This window comes from Hypanus sabinus, chromosome 29 (assembly GCF_030144855.1).
Source record: "Hypanus sabinus isolate sHypSab1 chromosome 29, sHypSab1.hap1, whole genome shotgun sequence".
Taxonomy (NCBI): Eukaryota; Metazoa; Chordata; class Chondrichthyes; order Myliobatiformes; family Dasyatidae; genus Hypanus; species Hypanus sabinus.
In genome coordinates, this window is record NC_082734.1 from 1,738,322 (window position 1) to 1,756,967 (window position 18,646).

Below are 18,646 nucleotides of genomic sequence, written 5' to 3' on the forward strand. Positions count from 1 at the left end.
TGTTGGGTGACTGAGTTCAAAAGCTGCAAGGTAAAGTTGCAGCTCTATAAAATGCTGCTTGTACCACACTTGGAATATTGTGCTCAGTTCTGGTCGCCTCATTACAGTAAGGATGTGGAAGCTTTAGAGAGAGTACAGAGGAGATTTACCAGGATGCTGCCAGGATTAGAGAGCATGTGTTGATGAGGAAAGGTAAAGTACACTAGGGCTTTTCTCTTTGGAGAAAAGGAGGATGAGAGATGATATATAAGGTAATAAGAGGCATAGGTAGAGTAGACAGCCAAAGACCTTTCTTCCTTGGATGGAAATAACTAACACAAGGGGGCATAATTATTTTAAAGTGACTGAAGGAAAGTTTGGGGGGATGGAACAGGTGTTTATTTTTACACAAAGGGTGGTGGGTATGCAGAATACTGCTGGGGTGGTAGAGGGGCATTTAAGAGGCACATGAATGAAAAAAGAATGGAGGGTGTGTAGGAAGGAAGGGTTTGATTAATCTAGAAGTAGGTTAAGTCTATTCTACAGGCCATAATCTCTGAATGGAACACCCACCCCACCCTCTGTCTGCCTATCTCTGTCCTTCTCTGTTCATGTCTCCATCCATACGTAATCACCCTTCCTCTGCACCTGTCTTTTTCCTAAATGCTGTCTGCCTGTTTCTCTCCCTCTCTTGTTCCTGTCTGTCTCTTTCTCTCGTTCCTATTCTGACTCTCCCTTTCTCCCCCTAGCCTATCACTATATCCTCTCTCTCTCTCTCACTCCTCTCTGCCCAATCTCTCTCACTCTCTGCCCCATCTCTCACCCGTCTGCTCCATCTCTCATCCCTGTCTGCCCCAGTCTCTCACCCATCTGCACCATCTCTGCACACTTTCTCCCCTAGCCTATCACTATATCCTCTCTCTCACCCCTCTCTGCCCCATCTCTCTCACTCTCTGCCCCATCTCTCATCCCTCTCTGCCCCATCTCTCTCACTCTCTGCCCCATCTCTCATCCCACTCTGCCTCAGTCTCTCACCCCTCTCTGCCCCATCTCTCTCACTCTCTGCCCCATCTCTCACCCGTCTGCTCCATCTCTCATCCCTGTCTGCCCCAGTCTCTCACCCGTCTGCCCCATCTCTGCACACTTTCTCCCCTAGCCTATCACTATATCCTCTCTCTCACCCCTCTCTGCCCCATCTCTCTCACTCTCTGCCCCATCTCTCATCCCTCTCTGCCCCATCTCTCTCACTCTCTGCCCCATCTCTCATCCCACTCTGCCTCAGTCTCTCACCCCTCTCTGCCCCATCTCTCATCCCTCTCTGCCCCATCTCTCTCACTCTCTGCCCCATCTCTCATCCCTCTCTGCCCCAGTCTCTCACCCCTCTCTGCCCCAGTCTCTCAACCCTCTCTGCCCCATCTCTGCAAACTTTTTCCTCTTTTATCCTCATCATTCTCCCTTCTTCCCCTCCCTCCTCCCACACCTCATACTTCCCCTTCCTCCCACATTCTCCCTTCCCTCTCACTTTTCTCCTCTCTCTCCTTTATGTCTCTCCCCTCTCTCCCTTTCTCTTCTCCATCTCTAACTCTTTCTCCTTCTATCTCTCCCCAGATGCCAAACATTCTTTGGATTTTTCCCCTCCAGCCTGTTGATAAACTCTGTTTGGTAAGTCCCCCCATACAAGCCTGAGCTCTCAGCTGCCTTGGTGACTTCCTTAGCAGCTGTTCCTTCCCTTCCCCTCCCTCCTCCCCCCACAACCCTTCCCACCGCCCTCCCTTCTAACAAGGAGTACACTGGAATTCAAGCAAGGTGCCAGAACCTGGGGAAATCAAGACCCTGGATGAGTAACTTTAGATCCCATAGGCAGTGCGGAGAATTCTGACTCTCAAAGGTCACCGCCAAGACGGAAAACTTCCTGCTGGAACATTGCTGTCCTCAGCAGTGTTTTCAGAGACTCTGGCTGCAAGGAGAGGTGGGGAGGGAGCGCCATGGGAGAGTGAAGCTACCTCCTCACACTCCCGGGGTCAGACACAGAGTGAAACTCCCTCCACACTGTCCCATCACTCACTCCTGGGGCCAGACACAGAGTGAATCTCCCTCCACACCATCCCCTCACACACTCCCCGGGTCAGACACAGAGTGAAACTCCCTCCACACCGTCCCATCACACACTCCCAGGGTCAGACAGAGTGAAGCTCCCTCCACACCGTCCCATCACACACTCCCGGGGTCAGACACAGAGTGAAGCTCCCTCCACACCGTCCCCTCACACACTTCCGGGGTCAGACACAGAGTGAAGCTCCCTCCACACCGTCCCATCACACACTCCCGGGGTCAGATACTGAGCGAAGCTCTCTCCTCACCGTCCCATCACACACTCCCGGGGTCAGACACAGTGTGAAACTCCCTCCACACCATCCCATCACACACTCCTGGGGTCAGACACAGAGTGAAGCTCTCTCCTCACCGTTCTGTCATACAGTCCCAGGGTCAGACACAGTAATCATTGTTAGTCAAGCCAACATCAACAGCACTATTGCTGTGCCAGGAGGGTGAGCCTTTGCCTTTGACTGCTGAGTTCAGTGGTGCAGATACAGGCCTCTTCTCCCTTCCATCCTTCCTATTATGGCTCCCAACATTCGTTCTCTCCTTCTCTCACTGTTTTTCCATCTACCCCTTGCTATCCTCTCTCACTCTCTTTCTCTCTCATAGAACACAGAACAGTGCAGGATCTTCAACCCAAGACGTGGCATGGACATTTAACCTACAGTGCGATCAGTCTAACCCTTCCCTCCCAATAACCCTCCATTTCCTTTCATCCATGTGTCTAAGTGTCCCTCAGATATCTCTGATGTATCGGCCTCCTCCACAACCCTCGACAGCGCATTTCACGCACTTGCCACTCTCTGTGTAAAGGTACCTACCTCTGATATCCCCCCTATTACACCAATTACCTTAAAATTAAGCGCTCCTGTATTAGACAGTTCCACCCCGGAGAAAGGTGCTCGCTGTCCACTCTTCCCATGCCTAACACTCTCACAGTGTCTCTCTTACTCTCTCACTCACTTCCTCTGTAACACACTCTCTCACACACATACTCACAAACAATCTCTCTCACACTCTCTCTCTCTCTCTCTCACTCTGCCTGGAATGTGCTTTCAGGGGTGATGGTGATGGCAGATATAAAAGAGACGTTTATGAAGCTGTTAACCAGACACGGGGAATGGAGGGAGATGGGACTCAGTTAAATTTGGCACAGACATGGGGACTCAATGGCTGCTCCCGTGCAGTACCTGATGTTCCTCTTTCTCTGTTTCTCCATCTCTCTTTAAACTTCTCTCAATATATTTATCTCTCAGTGTCTCTAGCCATTTCCATCTAACTCTCTGACCCTATCTCACTCCCCATCTCTCAGACTCTTTCTCCCCCTTTGCCTTTCTTATGCTCTCTCTCTCTCTCTCTCTCACTTTCACACCCTCTCTCCCTCTCTTGCTGTTCTGATTTCTCACTCTCTCTCCCTCTTTCTCCCACCCTCACTCTCCTCTCTCTTACCCACTCCCTCTTTCTCACTCCTCTGACACTGCCCTCTCTTCTCCTCCCTCTCCTGTCTTTTGATCACTTTTTCAGCTTTTCTAATCCCTCTCTCTCCTCTCTCTTTTACTCTCTCTCGTTCTCTCTCTACCCTCCTCTCTCTCCCAAGCTACGGACAAAGGAACCGGCTCCCGATTTAGATGAGATGTCTAAGATCTCACACTAACTCTGGATGCCTTGAGGTGTTGGGTTCCAGAAAACCGGATGATTGACAAGGGACAGCTGCCTTGTTTACTTCTCTGCATTCTCATCCTCCCCCTCTGCCCACCCTCCCTCTGAGAGAGGTGAGTGACCTGAAAAACCAGCATCAACTTCCCACTTAAGGCCAGATATCTCTACAAAGCATAAACACCTTCTCTGAGACTGCTGGGTCAAACCTTTTCCTAAAAGGTAAGGTGAATGCACCAGTCCATATACTGAAGAAAAGTTTGTCATGGGGTACTTTATCCAATGCCTTCTTCTGGTCTCCATAATACACATCCACTGCATAAACAAGCCTCCTGTGGAGAACTTTATCCAATGTCTACTGCTGGTCTCTATACCACACACACACCGCACGCACGCAGACACACACACACACACACCGCACTCACGCACGCATGCACACACACACACACCGCACTCACGCATGCATGCACACACACCGCACGCACACAAACACACACACATATACCGCACACGCATGCACGCGCGCACACACACACATGCACACGCACACGCACACACACACACGCACACACACACACACACACACACACACACACACACACACACACACACACACACACACACACACACACACACACACACACACACACACACACACACACACACACACACACACACACACCCACCCACCCTCCTGTGAGGAACTTAATCCAGTGCCTTCTGCTGGTCCCTATACATCACATCCACCACAAATACAAAGCCTTTCAGAGAATTTTATTTTACTCTGTCTTCTGCTGATCCCTATAGTTGCATCTGCCACAAATGTCTTCTATAATGCTCCTCATCCAGTGACTATGTCTCCCTCACTATCTATCTCTGTGCCTCTATCTGTGTGCTTCTCTCCACCTCTGTCTCTCTCTCAGTCTCTAGCTCCCATCCTCCCTCTGTTCTCACCCTGTCTCTCTTGCTCCCAGTCTCTCTCCCAGTCGGTCTAGCGCTCTCTCTTTTACACACACATACACTTTCCCAGTCTCTTCCTCCCTCCCTCAGTCTCTTCCCCCCTCCCCACTCTCTCACTTTCTTGGGAGTGCATTTGCCCCACCAGGCCAATGCTGGGTCCCAGTGGCATGATGCCATCCCCCAGACACTATCTAAACCCTCTGAGAAGGCACTTTATCCAGTGTGTTGTGTGTGGTCCATACACCCCTCATATGAAACAATACTGACTGCCTTACAAAATCTTTAACTTGCCCCAACTCTGTCCTGAATTGCCAATGTCTTTGTGAGATAGAATGTTGTAGGACCTGCTGTGTTCTCTGGCATACAACATGGCACCCGACTGTCACAGTGAATGGCAGGGCCCTGGGCAGAACAGAGGGACCGAACATAGTTCAAAGTGCAATCACGAGGAGACAGGACGGTGAAGAAGGCATTTGGCACATGATCTTCATCAGTCAGGGCACTGAGTACAGCAGTTGGGACGTCATGCAGCAGTTGTACAAGACGCCAGTGAGGTTACACTTGGAGAATTGTGTTTGATTTTGGTCGCCCTGCTATAGGAAAGATGCCATTGAACTGGAAAAAGTGCAGATAACTTTTATGATGATATGCTGGGACTCAGGGGTCTGAGTTACAGAGTGCAGTTGGGCAGGTTGGGGTTCTATTACTTGCAGTGTAGAAGGCTGAGGGATGACCTTACAGAGGGCGATAAAATCTTGAGGGGTACAGACAGTCTTTTTCCTTGGTTGGGGAATCAAGAACTAGTGGACATATATTTAAGGAGAGGAGAAAAAGCTTTAATTAGGACCCAAGGGCAACTTCTTCACCCACAGAATGGTCATATATAGGACGAGCTGCCAGAGGAAGCTATTGACGCAGGCACATTGAGAACATTTAAGAGACACTCAGGCAGATCCATGGATAGAAAAGGTTTAGAGGGAATCGGGCCAAACATAATGAACTGGCTCAGCTGGGCCAAAGGACCTGAGTTCGTACTGGTCTGTGACCCTGACCAGATGCATTGTGCAGCGCGCGCGCGTGCACACACACACACACACACACACCACCACCACCCTCACACACACACACACACCACCACCACCCTCACACACACACACACACACCACCACCACCACACACTCATATACACACACACCACCACCACCACACACTCACACACACACCACCACCACACACTCATATACACACACACACCACCACCACCACACACTCACACACACACCACCACCACCACCACACACTCATATACACACACACCACCACCACCACACACACACACACACCACCACCACACACTCATATACACACACACACCACCACCACACACTCATATACACACACACCCCCACACACTCATATACACACACACCCCCACACACTCATATACACACACACCACCACCACACACTCACACACACACACCACCACCACCACACACTCACACACACACACCACCACCACCACCACACACTCATATACACACACACCACCACCACCACCACCACACACTCACACACACACACCACCACCACCACCACACACTCATATACACACACACCACCACCACCACACACACACACACACCACCACCACACACTCATATACACACACACACCACCACCACACACTCATATACACACACACCCCCACACACTCATATACACACACACCCCCACACACTCATATACACACACACCACCACCACACACTCACACACACACACCACCACCACCACACACTCACACACACACACCACCACCACCACCACACACTCATATACACACACACCACCACCACCACCACCACACACTCATATACACACACACACCACACACACTCATATACACACCCCACACAGATGCTCACTTACATACTCACACACACACTCATGTACACATTCACTCACACGTACTCACTCATGTACACATTCACTCACACATACACACACTCATACACATGTACACACACACTCACTGACACATACTCAAATGCACAGATGCACACACAAACACTCAGATTAAGACACACACACTCAGAATATCACACAGATGCAGACACACACGTGCGCGCCAGGCATTGCAGACAACACCCAGTATCCTGGAAAATGCATGCAAGGGCTCTAACTGCACAAACTTGATACTGCCTTTGGTAAGAAGATCTCGGCAACAGGTGACTTTAAGCCTGAAGTTTCAGGTCAAGTTTAAGTGTGTCTTCAAGTAGGGAGGGGAAGAGACAGGGCAGGGAGGGGAGGGAGTCGCTTGACAGCTGAAGGCATGCTGGATCAAGCAGGAGTCTGCAATAAGGGAGACAGGGATCCGGAGTGGGTTACAATAGTTGGAAGGACTATAGGAGGTTACTGAGTCAGTGAGGTGAGTAGTGAAGGGAGGGGTCACTGAGACTGGGAAGGATGTGGGGAGGGAGGGGGCATGAAGATGGAGAAGCTCAGGGGAGGAAGAGTTTACTGAGACAGGAAGGGGTAATGGAGCGAGGGGGTCATGGAGACAGGAGGGGTGTGTAAAATTGAGGAGCTGATGTGCATAACTAATTTACTGGCAGACTCTGTACTTACAAAGGAGATACAAGCTGCCAGGAGCAGAATCCTGACCAAAAGGTCCTCGAACTGCTCGGCCACCAGCTGCCAAAGCGATTTGCCTGAAAGGAGATGGAGCTGTTGTTAGATGTGTCCAGGTCCGGGGAGAGACAGACAGAGAGAGGAGAAAAGGTTGGAGGGGACAGAGAGGGAGAGAGAAGGGGGAGATAGAGAGTGAAAGCTGAGGAGAGAGGGGGTCGGAAGATTGAGAGAAAGTGAGAGGGCAAGGCAGGACAGATGGAGAGAGGTAGAGTATATGAGTGAGAGCAAGAGCGTCAAAGGGGGAGAGAGGAAGGGGAAGAGGAAAGCACAAAGGGAATTGTGAAAGGGAGAGAGGCAAGGAAGGGGACAAGAGAGAGAGGGGAGGGAGAGAACAAGGAGGTGAATGAGCTTACCTTCCTCGGCGGGCAGCTCTGTCGGTCCATGGCGGGAAGAAGGAGAGAGAGAGAGAGAGAGAGAGAGAGACAGGTTAGCAGGTATCACTGCTGCAACACCTCCAAACCCTCCTGCACTGCCTTTGCTGCCCTCTATTCGATCCGGCCCGGAGCCTCCTGCTGGCTGTTTACCCTCTCCCCAACCCCAAGCAATTCTTTCCCCCTTCCTGAATCCGAGACGACTCTGCAAACCACCACCACCCACCACTCTCTTACCGTTGGGGCCATACTTGTCGAAATTCTTCTTGACCTGCTCTGGGCTGAGACCGGTCAGCTCATTGACCCCGAAATAAGCGACGCACTCCTCGGTGGTCTTCGTGTGTCCGTTCTCCATGGTGGGGGGGGGTGGGGACAGAGATGTGGGGGGAGAGCTCCTGGTAGAGGGGGGAAGAGACAGACAGAGAGGCTCTCTGAGGCGGAGAGGGGGCAGGAGGGGGGAGGCAGTATCGGCTCGGGAGAGGGGGGGTGTTGTTGCTCGCCGGGAGAGCGATCCGCGAGAACTGGCTCCTTCTGGGTCGGGCTGCTGAGCTTAAAGGGCGAGGAGGTGGAGGAAACGAGAGGGTTGGGTGGGAGGGGGCAGTGTGTTAGAGGTGGGATGGAGATCTCCGTCACGTGGGAGTGAGAGGGGCGGGTCAACCTCCTTCTGAGCATCTGGGAACCTGGGCAAGTGCTCTCTTCGCCAAACAAGGAGAGGACACACCCCTCCGTCCTTCTCTCTGCCCCCGCTGACTTCCCCCTACAACACCCCCCCCCCCCAGCTGCTGTAGATTGAGTGACAGCTAGACAGCTAGTAGGGAAAAAATATTTTCTCTGCGAGTGTAGAGGGGAGGGGAGGAAGGGAGGGAAAGTAGCTCAAGACGATCGGCTGTCTCAGCATACCCTCTGCTTGATCTCAAGGTGTGAGAAATGCCCTGGCACGCTGTGGCAAATGAAGGAAATACTCTCAGGAGGCTGGGAAAGGGAGGGAGAGGGGAGGGAGAGGAGAGGAGAGGAGAGGAGAGAGAGAGGGGGAGAGAGGGGGAGAGAGGAGGGAGAGAGAGAGAGAGAGAGAGAGAGAGAGAGAGAGAGAGAGAGAGAGAGAGAGAGAGAGACAGGGAATGTGGGGCAATATGGTAGGGAAAGAGAAAGGGAGAGGGGCCAAAATGGAGAGAGCAGGAGGGGAGAGAGAAAGAGAGAGAGACTAGGAGTGGATAGAAAAACAGATGGAAAGAGGGAGGGAGGGATGGAGGGTGAGAGAGAGGGGTAGAGAGACAGAAAGGGAGAGAGAAAGGGAGAGGAAGAAACAGACAGGGAATGGGGACAGAAATGTAAGTGGAAAGAGAGAGGGGGCAAAATGGAGTGGGAGGGAGAGATAGAGGCAGAGCAGAAAAGGGAAGGAGAGGGGTGAAGAGAGGGACAAGGAGAGAAATGGTAAGAGTAGGGAAGGGGGAGAGGGTGAGAGATGGATAAGGGGAGAGAAGGGGAAGGGGAAGAGGCCAGTGAGGTAAGGGAGAGAGAGGGTAGGGACAGGGAGAAAAATAGAGAGAGTGGAGGGAAATAGAGAGAAGGGGAGAGGGAGAGGGGAAGAGTGGGAGAAGAAGAGGACAGGAAAAGGAGTGTGTGGGAGAGGGAAGGGAGTGGGAGTGCAAAAGGGAGGAGAGGGAAAGGCAGGGGAGGGAGTGAAACAGGGAAGGAAATGGGAGAGAAAAGGGAAGAAGAGGGAGGCAAGTGGGGAGGGAAGGGAGAGATGGAGGAGAGGAGGGAAGGGAGTGGTTGAGAGGGAGGCAAGGGGGAGAGGGAGAGAGGGAGGGAATGAAGGAGCAGCAGGGCAGTGGGAGAGAGGGAGGTGGACGGTGGGAGAGATTCATGCAGATTTCCGAGTGGTCTGTACAGGTGTTAAAGACATAGGCCACTGAAATGTGAGGAGGTGTGAGAACAAGCAGCACACTCATCCCCTCTAAATCATGTTAACAGCTTCAGAGCAGGTGTGTGTGTGTGTGTGTGTGTGTGTGTGTGTGTGTGTGTGTGTGTGTGTGTGTGTGTGTGTGAGTGTGTGTGAGAGAGAGTGTGTGTGTGAGAGAGACAGTGTGTGTGTGTGTGAGAGAGAGAGTGTGTGTGTGAGAGAGACAGTGTGTGTGTGTGTGTGTGAGAGAGAGAGAGTGTGTGTGTGTGAGAGAGAGAATGTGTGTGTGTGTGTGTGTGTGAGTGTGTGAGAGAGTGTGTGTGTGTGAGAGAGAGAGAGTGTGTGTGTGAGAGAGTGTGTGTGTGTGAGAGAGAGAATGTGTGTGTGTGTGTGTGTGGATGAGTGCAAGTATGTGCGAGAGGGGGATTAGGAGAAACAGTGTGGGAGAGGGAGAGAGGAAGGGAAGGAATAAGAGGATGGGTAATGAGAGGAGAGGGGTAGAGAGAGGCAGAGGGGAGGGAGAGGGGGAGAGAAAAAAAGGGGAGCAGTAAGAGTGAGGGAAGGGGTAAGTTCAAGTTGTTTTTCTTGTCAGTTAGACCATAAACTGCTGGTACAGTACACAGTAAAAATGCAACAACGTTCCTCCAGGACCAAGGTGTTACATGAATCATCACAAAACTACACTAGACTATGTGAGACAGCACAAGTCTACACTAGACTTCGTAAAACAACATAAAGACCTGCACAGGACAACATAAAGTGCACAAACCAGTGCAGGGCAGAACAATAATAAATAAACAAGGCAATAGGCACAGTAGAGGACAAATTACAATGTGGGAGTGGGAGAGTACAATTGGATTTGGCGCTCCCTGGGACGACTGTGAACATAGACACAGTCCCCGGACCCCTGTGAATACGGACACTCTCCCCAGGACCCACTGTGAATACTGACACACTCCCCAGGACCCCTGTGAATACTGACACACTCCACAGGACCCCTGTAAATCCCAACACACTCCCCAGGACCCCTGTAAATACCGACACACTCCCCAGGTCCCCAGTGAATGCTGACACACACCCCGGGACCCCCTGTAAATACCGACACTCTCCCCGGGACCCCCTGTGAATACCGACACACTCCCCGGGACCTCCTGTGAATACCGACACACTCCCCAGGACACCCTGTAAATAGTGACACACTCTCCAGGACCCCTGTGAATACCGACACACTCCCCGGGACCCCTGTGAATACCGACACACTCCCCAGGACCCCCTGTAAATCCTGACACACTCCCCAGGACCACTGTAAATACCAAACCACTCCCCAGTGACATCTGCGGATACTGATACTCCCCGGGACCCCTGTGAATACCAACACACTCCCCAGGACGCACTGTAAATACCGACATACTCCCCAGGACCCCCTGTAAATCCTGTCACACTCCCCAGGACCCCTGTGAATACTGACATACTCCCTGGGACACCCTGTAAATTCTGACACACTCCCCAGAACCCCTGTGAATATTGACACACTCCGCGGGACCCCTGTAAATAACAACACACTGCCCAGGACCCCCTGTAAATAGCAACACACTGCCAAGGTCCTCCTGTAAATCCTGATACACGCCCCAGGACCCCTGTGAATACTGACACACTCCCCAGGACCCCTGTGAATACTGACACACACCCAGAACCCATGTGAATACCGACACACTCACAGGAACCCCTGTGAATACCGACACACTCACAGGACCCCCTGTGAATACTGACACACTATCCGGGACCCTAGTGAATACTTTCACACTCCCCGGGATCCCTGTGAATACCGACACACTCCCCAGGACCACCTGTTAATCCTGACACACGCCCAGGACCACTGTGAATACTGATACACACCCCGGACCCCCTGTGAATACCTACACACTCACAGGGCTGACTTGAATACTGACACACTCCCCAGGACCACCTGTAAATACTGACACACTCACCAGGTCCCCTGAGAATACTTACACACTCTCTGGGAGCCTTGTGAATACTGACACACTCACCAGGTCCCCTGAGAATACTTACACACTCTCTGGGAGCCTTGTGAATACTGACACACTCCCCAGGACCCCTGTAAATCCTGACACACTCCCCTGGACCCCTAAAAATACCGACAAACTCTCCTGGACCCCTGTAAATACAGACACTCTCCCCGGGACCTCCTGTGAATACTGACACACTCCCCTGTACCCCTGTAAATACTGGCACACTCCCCAGGTCCCCTGTGAATACTGACACACTCCCTGGGACACCCTGTAAATCCTGACACACTCCCCAGAACCCCTGTGAATACTGACACACTCCGCGGGACCCCTGTAAATAACAACACACTGCCCAGGACCCCCTGTAAATAGCAACACACTGCCAAGGTACTCTTGTAAATCCTGATACACGCCCCAGGACCCCTGTGAATACCGACACACTCACAGGACTGACGTGAATACTGACACACTCCACAGGACCCCCTGTGAATACTGACACACTATCCGGGACCCTAGTGAATACTTTCACACTCCCCGGGATCCCTGTGAATACCAACACACTCCCCAGGACCACCAGTTAATCCTGACAAACTCCCAGGACACCCTGTGAATACTGACACACGCCCAGGACCACTGTGAATACTGATACACACCCCGGACCCCCTGTGAATACCGACACACTCACAGGGCTGACTTGAATACTGACACACTCCTCAGGACCCCTGTAAATCCTGACACATTCCTCAGGACCCCTGTGAATACTGACACACTGCCCGGGACCCCTGTGAATACCGACACACTCCCCAGGACCCCTGTGAATACCGACACACACCCCGGGACCCCCTGTCAATACCGACACTCTCCCCGGGACCCCCTGTGAATACCGACACACTCCCCGGGACCTCCTGTGAATACTGACACACTCCCCAGGAACCCTGTGAATACCGACACACTCCCCAGGACCCCCTGTAAATAGTGACACACTCTCCAGGACCCCTGTGAATACCGACACACTCCCCAGGACCCCTGTGAATACCGACACACTCCCCGGGACCCCTGTAAATGCAAACACATTCCCCAGGAACCCTGTAAATACTGGCACACTCCCCAGGACCCTTGAAAATACTGACACACTCCCCAGGACCCCTGTAAATACTGACACACTCCCCAGGACCCTTGAAAATACTGACACACACCCAGGACGCTCTGTGAATACCGACACACACCACAGGAACCCCTGTAAATCCTGACACACTCCCCGGGACAGCTGTGAATACTGACACACTCCCCGGGACACCTGTGAATACTGACACACTCCCCAGGACCCCCTGTAAATAGTGACACACTCCCCAGGAACCCTGTGAATACCGACACACTCCCCAGGACCCCCTGTAAATAGTGACACACTCTCCAGGACCCCTGTGAATACCGACACACTCCCCAGGACCCCTGTGAATACCGACACACTCTCCAGGACCCCCTGTAAATAGTGACACACTCTCCAGGACCCCCTGTAAATCCTGACACACTCCCCAGGACAACTGTAAATATCAAAACACTCCCCAGTGACATCTGCGGATACTGATACTCCCCGGGACCCCTGTGAATACCAACACACTCCCCAGGATGCACTGTAAATACCGACACTCTCCCCGGGACCCCCTGTGAATACCGACACACTCCCCGGGACCTCCTGTGAATACTGACACACTCCCCAGGAACCCTGTAAATAGTGACACACTCTCCAGGACCCCTGTGAATACCGACACACTCCCCGGGACCCCTGTAAATGCGAACACATTCCCCAGGACACCTGTGAATACGGACACACTCCCCAGGAACCCTGTGAATACCAAAACACTCCCCAGTGACATCTGCGGATACTGATACTCCCCGGGACCCCTGTGAATACCAACACACTCCCCAGGATGCACTGTAAATACCGACACTCTCCCCGGGACCCCCTGTGAATACCGACACACTCCCCGGGACCTCCTGTGAATACCAACACACTCCCCAGGATGCACTGTAAATACCGACATACTCCCCAGGACCCCCTGTAAATCCTGACACACTCCCCAGGACCCCTGTGAATACTGACACACACCCAGAACTCATGTGAATACCGACACACTCACAGGAACCCCTGTGAATACCGACACACTCACAGGACTGACGTGAATACTGACACACTCCACAGGACCCCCTGTGAATACTGACACACTCCCCAGGACCCCCTGTGAATACTGACACACTCCCCAGGACCCACTGTGATTACTGACACACTATCCGGGACCCTAGTGAATACTTTCACACTCCCCGGGATCCCTGTGAATACCGACACACTCCCCAGGACCACCTGTTAATCCTGACACACGCCCAGGACCACTGTGAATACTGATACACACCCCGGACCCCCTGTGAATACCGACACACTCACAGGGCTGACTTGAATACTGACACACTCCCCATGACATCTGTGAATACTGACACACTCCCCAGGACCACCTGTTAATCCTGACAAACTCCCAGGACCCCCTGTAAATCCTGACACACTCACCAGGTCCCCTGAGAATACTTACACACTCTCTGGGAGCCTTGTGAATACTGACACACTCCCCAGGACCCCTGTAAATCCTGACACACTCCCCTGGACCCCTAAAAATACCGACAAACTCTCCTGGACCCCTGTAAATACAGACACACTCCCCAGGTCCCCAGTGAATACTTACACACTCCCCGGAACCCCCTGTAAATACTGACACTCTCCCCGGGACCTCCTGTGAATACTGACACACTCCCCTGTACCCCTGTAAATACTGGCACACTCCCCAGGTCCCCTGTGAATACGGACACACTCCCCAGGTCCCCTGTGAATACTGACACACTCCCTGGGACCCCCTGTAAATCCTGACACACTCCCCAGAACCCCTGTGAATACTGACACACTCCGCGGGACCCCTGTAAATAACAACACACTGCCCAGGACCCCCTGTAAATAGCAACACACTGCCAAGGTCCTCTTGTAAATCCTGATACACGCCCCAGGACCCGTGTGAATACTGACACACACCCCAGGACCCCTGTGAATACCGACACACTCACAGGACTGACGTGAATACTGACACACTCCCCAGGTCCCCTGTGAATACTGACACACTCCCCGGGACCCCCTGTAAATCCTGACACACTCCCCAGAACCCCTGTGAATACTGACACACTCCCCAGGTCCCCTGTGAATACTGACACACTCCCCAGTGACATCTGCGGATACTGATACTCCCCGGGACCCCTGTGAATACCAACACACTCCCCAGGATGCACTGTAAATACCGACATACTCCCCAGGACCCCCTGTAAATCCTGACACACTCCCCAGGACCCCTGTGAATACTGACATACTCCCTGGGACACCCTGTAAATTCTGACACACTCCCCAGAACCCCTGTGAATATTGACACACTCCGCGGGACCCCTGTAAATAACAACACACTGCCCAGGACCCCCTGTAAATAGCAACACACTGCCAAGGTCCTCTTGTAAATCCTGATACACGCCCCAGGACCCCTTTAAATCCTGACACACTCCCCAGGTCCCCTGTGAATACTCACACACTCCCCGGGACCCCTCTGAATACTGACATTCTCCCCGGCACCACTGTGAATACTGACACACTCCCCTGGACCCCTGTAAATACTGACACACTCCCCAGGACCCTTGAAAATACTGACACACTCCCCAGGACCCCTGTGAATACTGACACACACCCAGGACGCTCTGTGAATACCGACACACACCACAGGAACCCCTGTAAATCCTGACACACTCCCCGGGACCCTTGTGAATACGGACACACTCCCCGGGACACCTGTGAATACTGACCAACTCCCCGGGACCCCTGAAAAAACTGACACACTCCCCAGGACCCCTGTGAATACTGACATACTCCCCATTACCCCCTGTACATACGGACACACACCCCAGGACCCCCTGTAAAAACTGACACACTCCCCAGGCCCCCCTGTGAATATGGACACAATCCCCGGGACCCCCTGTAAATACCAACACACTTCCCGAGACCCCTGTGAATACTGACACATTCCATGGGACCCCTGTGAATACTGACACACTCCCCAGAACCCCTGTGAATACTGACACACTCCGCGGGACCCCTGTAAATAACAACACACTGCCCAGGACCCCCTGTAAATAGCAACACACTGCCAAGGTCCTCTTGTAAATCCTGATACACGCCCCAGGACCCCTGTGAATACCGACACACTCACAGGACTGACGTGAATACTGACACACTCCACAGGAACCCCCTGTGAATACTGACACACTATCCGGGACCCTAGTGAATACTTTCACACTCCCCGGGATCCCTGTGAATACCAACACACTCCCCAGGACCACCAGTTAATCCTGACAAACTCCCAGGACACCCTGTGAATACTGACACACTCACAGGGCTGACTTGAATACTGACACACTCCTCAGGACCCCTGTAAATCCTGACACACTCCTCAGGACCCCTGTGAATACTGACACACTGCCCGGGACCCCTTTGAATGCCTTCAGACTCCCCAGGACCCCTGTGAATACTGACACACACCCCAGGACCCCCTGTAAATACCGACACACTCCCAGGACCCCCTTTAAATCCTGACACACTCCCCAGGTCCCCTGTGAATACTGAAACACTCCCTGGGACCCTTGTGAATACTCACACACTCCCCGGGACCCCTGTGAATACTGAAACACTCCCTGGGACCCTTGTGAATACTCACACACTCCCCGGGACCCCTCTGAATACTGACATTCTCCCCGGCACCACTGTGAATACTGACACACTCCCCTGGACCCCTGTAAATACTGACACACTCCCCAGGACCCTTGAAAATACTGACACACTCCCCAGGACCCCTGTAAATACTGACACACTCCCCAGGACCCTTGAAAATACTGACACACACCCAGGACGCTCTGTGAATACCGACACACACCACAGGAACCCCTGTAAATCCTGACACACTCCCCGGGACAGCTGTGAATACTGACACACTCCCCGGGACACCTGTGAATACTGACACACTCCCCTGTACCCCTGTAAATACTGGCACACTCCCCAGGTCCCCTGTGAATACGGACACACTCCCCAGGTCCCCTGTGAATACTGACACACTCCCTGGGACCCCCTGTAAATCCTGACACACTCCCCAGAACCCCTGTGAATACTGACACACTCCGCGGGACCCCTGTAAATAACAACACACTGCCCAGGACCCCCTGTAAATAGCAACACACTGCCAAGGTCCTCTTGTAAATCCTGATACACGCCCCAGGACCCGTGTGAATACTGACACACACCCCAGGACCCCTGTGAATACCGACACACTCACAGGACTGACGTGAATACTGACACACTCCCCAGGTCCCCTGTGAATACTGACACACTCCCCGGGACCCCCTGTAAATCCTGACACACTCCCCAGAACCCCTGTGAATACTGACACACTCCCCAGGACCCCCTGTAAATCCTGACACACTCCCCAGGACCACTGTAGATACCAAAACACTCCCCAGTGACATCTGCGGATACTGATACTCCCCGGGACCCCTGTGAATACCAACACACTCCCCAGGATGCACTGTAAATACCGACATACTCCCCAGGACCCCCTGTAAATCCTGACACACTCCCCAGGACCCCTGTGAATACTGACATACTCCCTGGGACACCCTGTAAATTCTGACACACTCCCCAGAACCCCTGTGAATATTGACACACTCCGCGGGACCCCTGTAAATAACAACACACTGCCCAGGACCCCCTGTAAATAGCAACACACTGCCAAGGTCCTCTTGTAAATCCTGATACACGCCCCAGGACCCCTTTAAATCCTGACACACTCCCCAGGTCCCCTGTGAATACTCACACACTCCCCGGGACCCCTCTGAATACTGACATTCTCCCCGGCACCACTGTGAATACTGACACACTCCCCTGGACCCCTGTAAATACTGACACACTCCCCAGGACCCTTGAAAATACTGACACACTCCCCAGGACCCCTGTGAATACTGACACACACCCAGGACGCTCTGTGAATACCGACACACACCACAGGAACCCCTGTAAATCCTGACACACTCCCCGGGACCCTTGTGAATACGGACACACTCCCCGGGACACCTGTGAATACTGACCAACTCCCCGGGACCCCTGAAAAAACTGACACACTCCCCAGGACCCCTGTGAATACTGACATACTCCCCATTACCCCCTGTACATACGGACACACACCCCAGGACCCCCTGTAAAAACTGACACACTCCCCAGGCCCCCCTGTGAATATGGACACAATCCCCGGGACCCCCTGTAAATACCAACACACTTCCCGAGACCCCTGTGAATACTGACACATTCCATGGGACCCCTGTGAATACTGACACACTCCCCAGAACCCCTGTGAATACTGACACACTCCGCGGGACCCCTGTAAATAACAACACACTGCCCAGGACCCCCTGTAAATAGCAACACACTGCCAAGGTCCTCTTGTAAATCCTGATACACGCCCCAGGACCCCTGTGAATACCGACACACTCACAGGACTGACGTGAATACTGACACACTCCACAGGAACCCCCTGTGAATACTGACACACTATCCGGGACCCTAGTGAATACTTTCACACTCCCCGGGATCCCTGTGAATACCAACACACTCCCCAGGACCACCAGTTAATCCTGACAAACTCCCAGGACACCCTGTGAATACTGACACACTCACAGGGCTGACTTGAATACTGACACACTCCTCAGGACCCCTGTAAATCCTGACACACTCCTCAGGACCCCTGTGAATACTGACACACTGCCCGGGACCCCTTTGAATGCCTTCAGACTCCCCAGGACCCCTGTGAATACTGACACACTCCCCAGGACCCCCTGT

At 52.8% G+C, this 18,646-nt stretch overlaps 1 protein-coding gene across 4 annotated transcripts in view; it reads right to left on the reverse strand.

Annotated features, from left to right (window-relative positions):
* Positions 1 to 8,499, reverse strand: part of LOC132382867 (sarcoplasmic/endoplasmic reticulum calcium ATPase 1) — a 111,617-nt gene extending 103,118 nt beyond the window's left edge. For all 4 annotated transcript variants that reach the window (XR_009508485.1, XM_059953346.1, XM_059953345.1 and 1 more), the window contains exons 1-2: positions 7,741 to 8,499; positions 7,325 to 7,407 (exon numbers count right to left, since the gene is read on the reverse strand). Coding sequence is in view for 3 of the 4 variants with exons in the window: in XM_059953346.1 (XP_059809329.1) it covers positions 7,325 to 7,407; positions 7,741 to 8,113 (456 nt within the window). In the remaining variant the exon portion in view is untranslated. The remainder of the gene's footprint in view (positions 1 to 7,324; positions 7,408 to 7,740) is intronic.
* Positions 8,500 to 18,646: the final 10,147 nt, after the last annotated feature.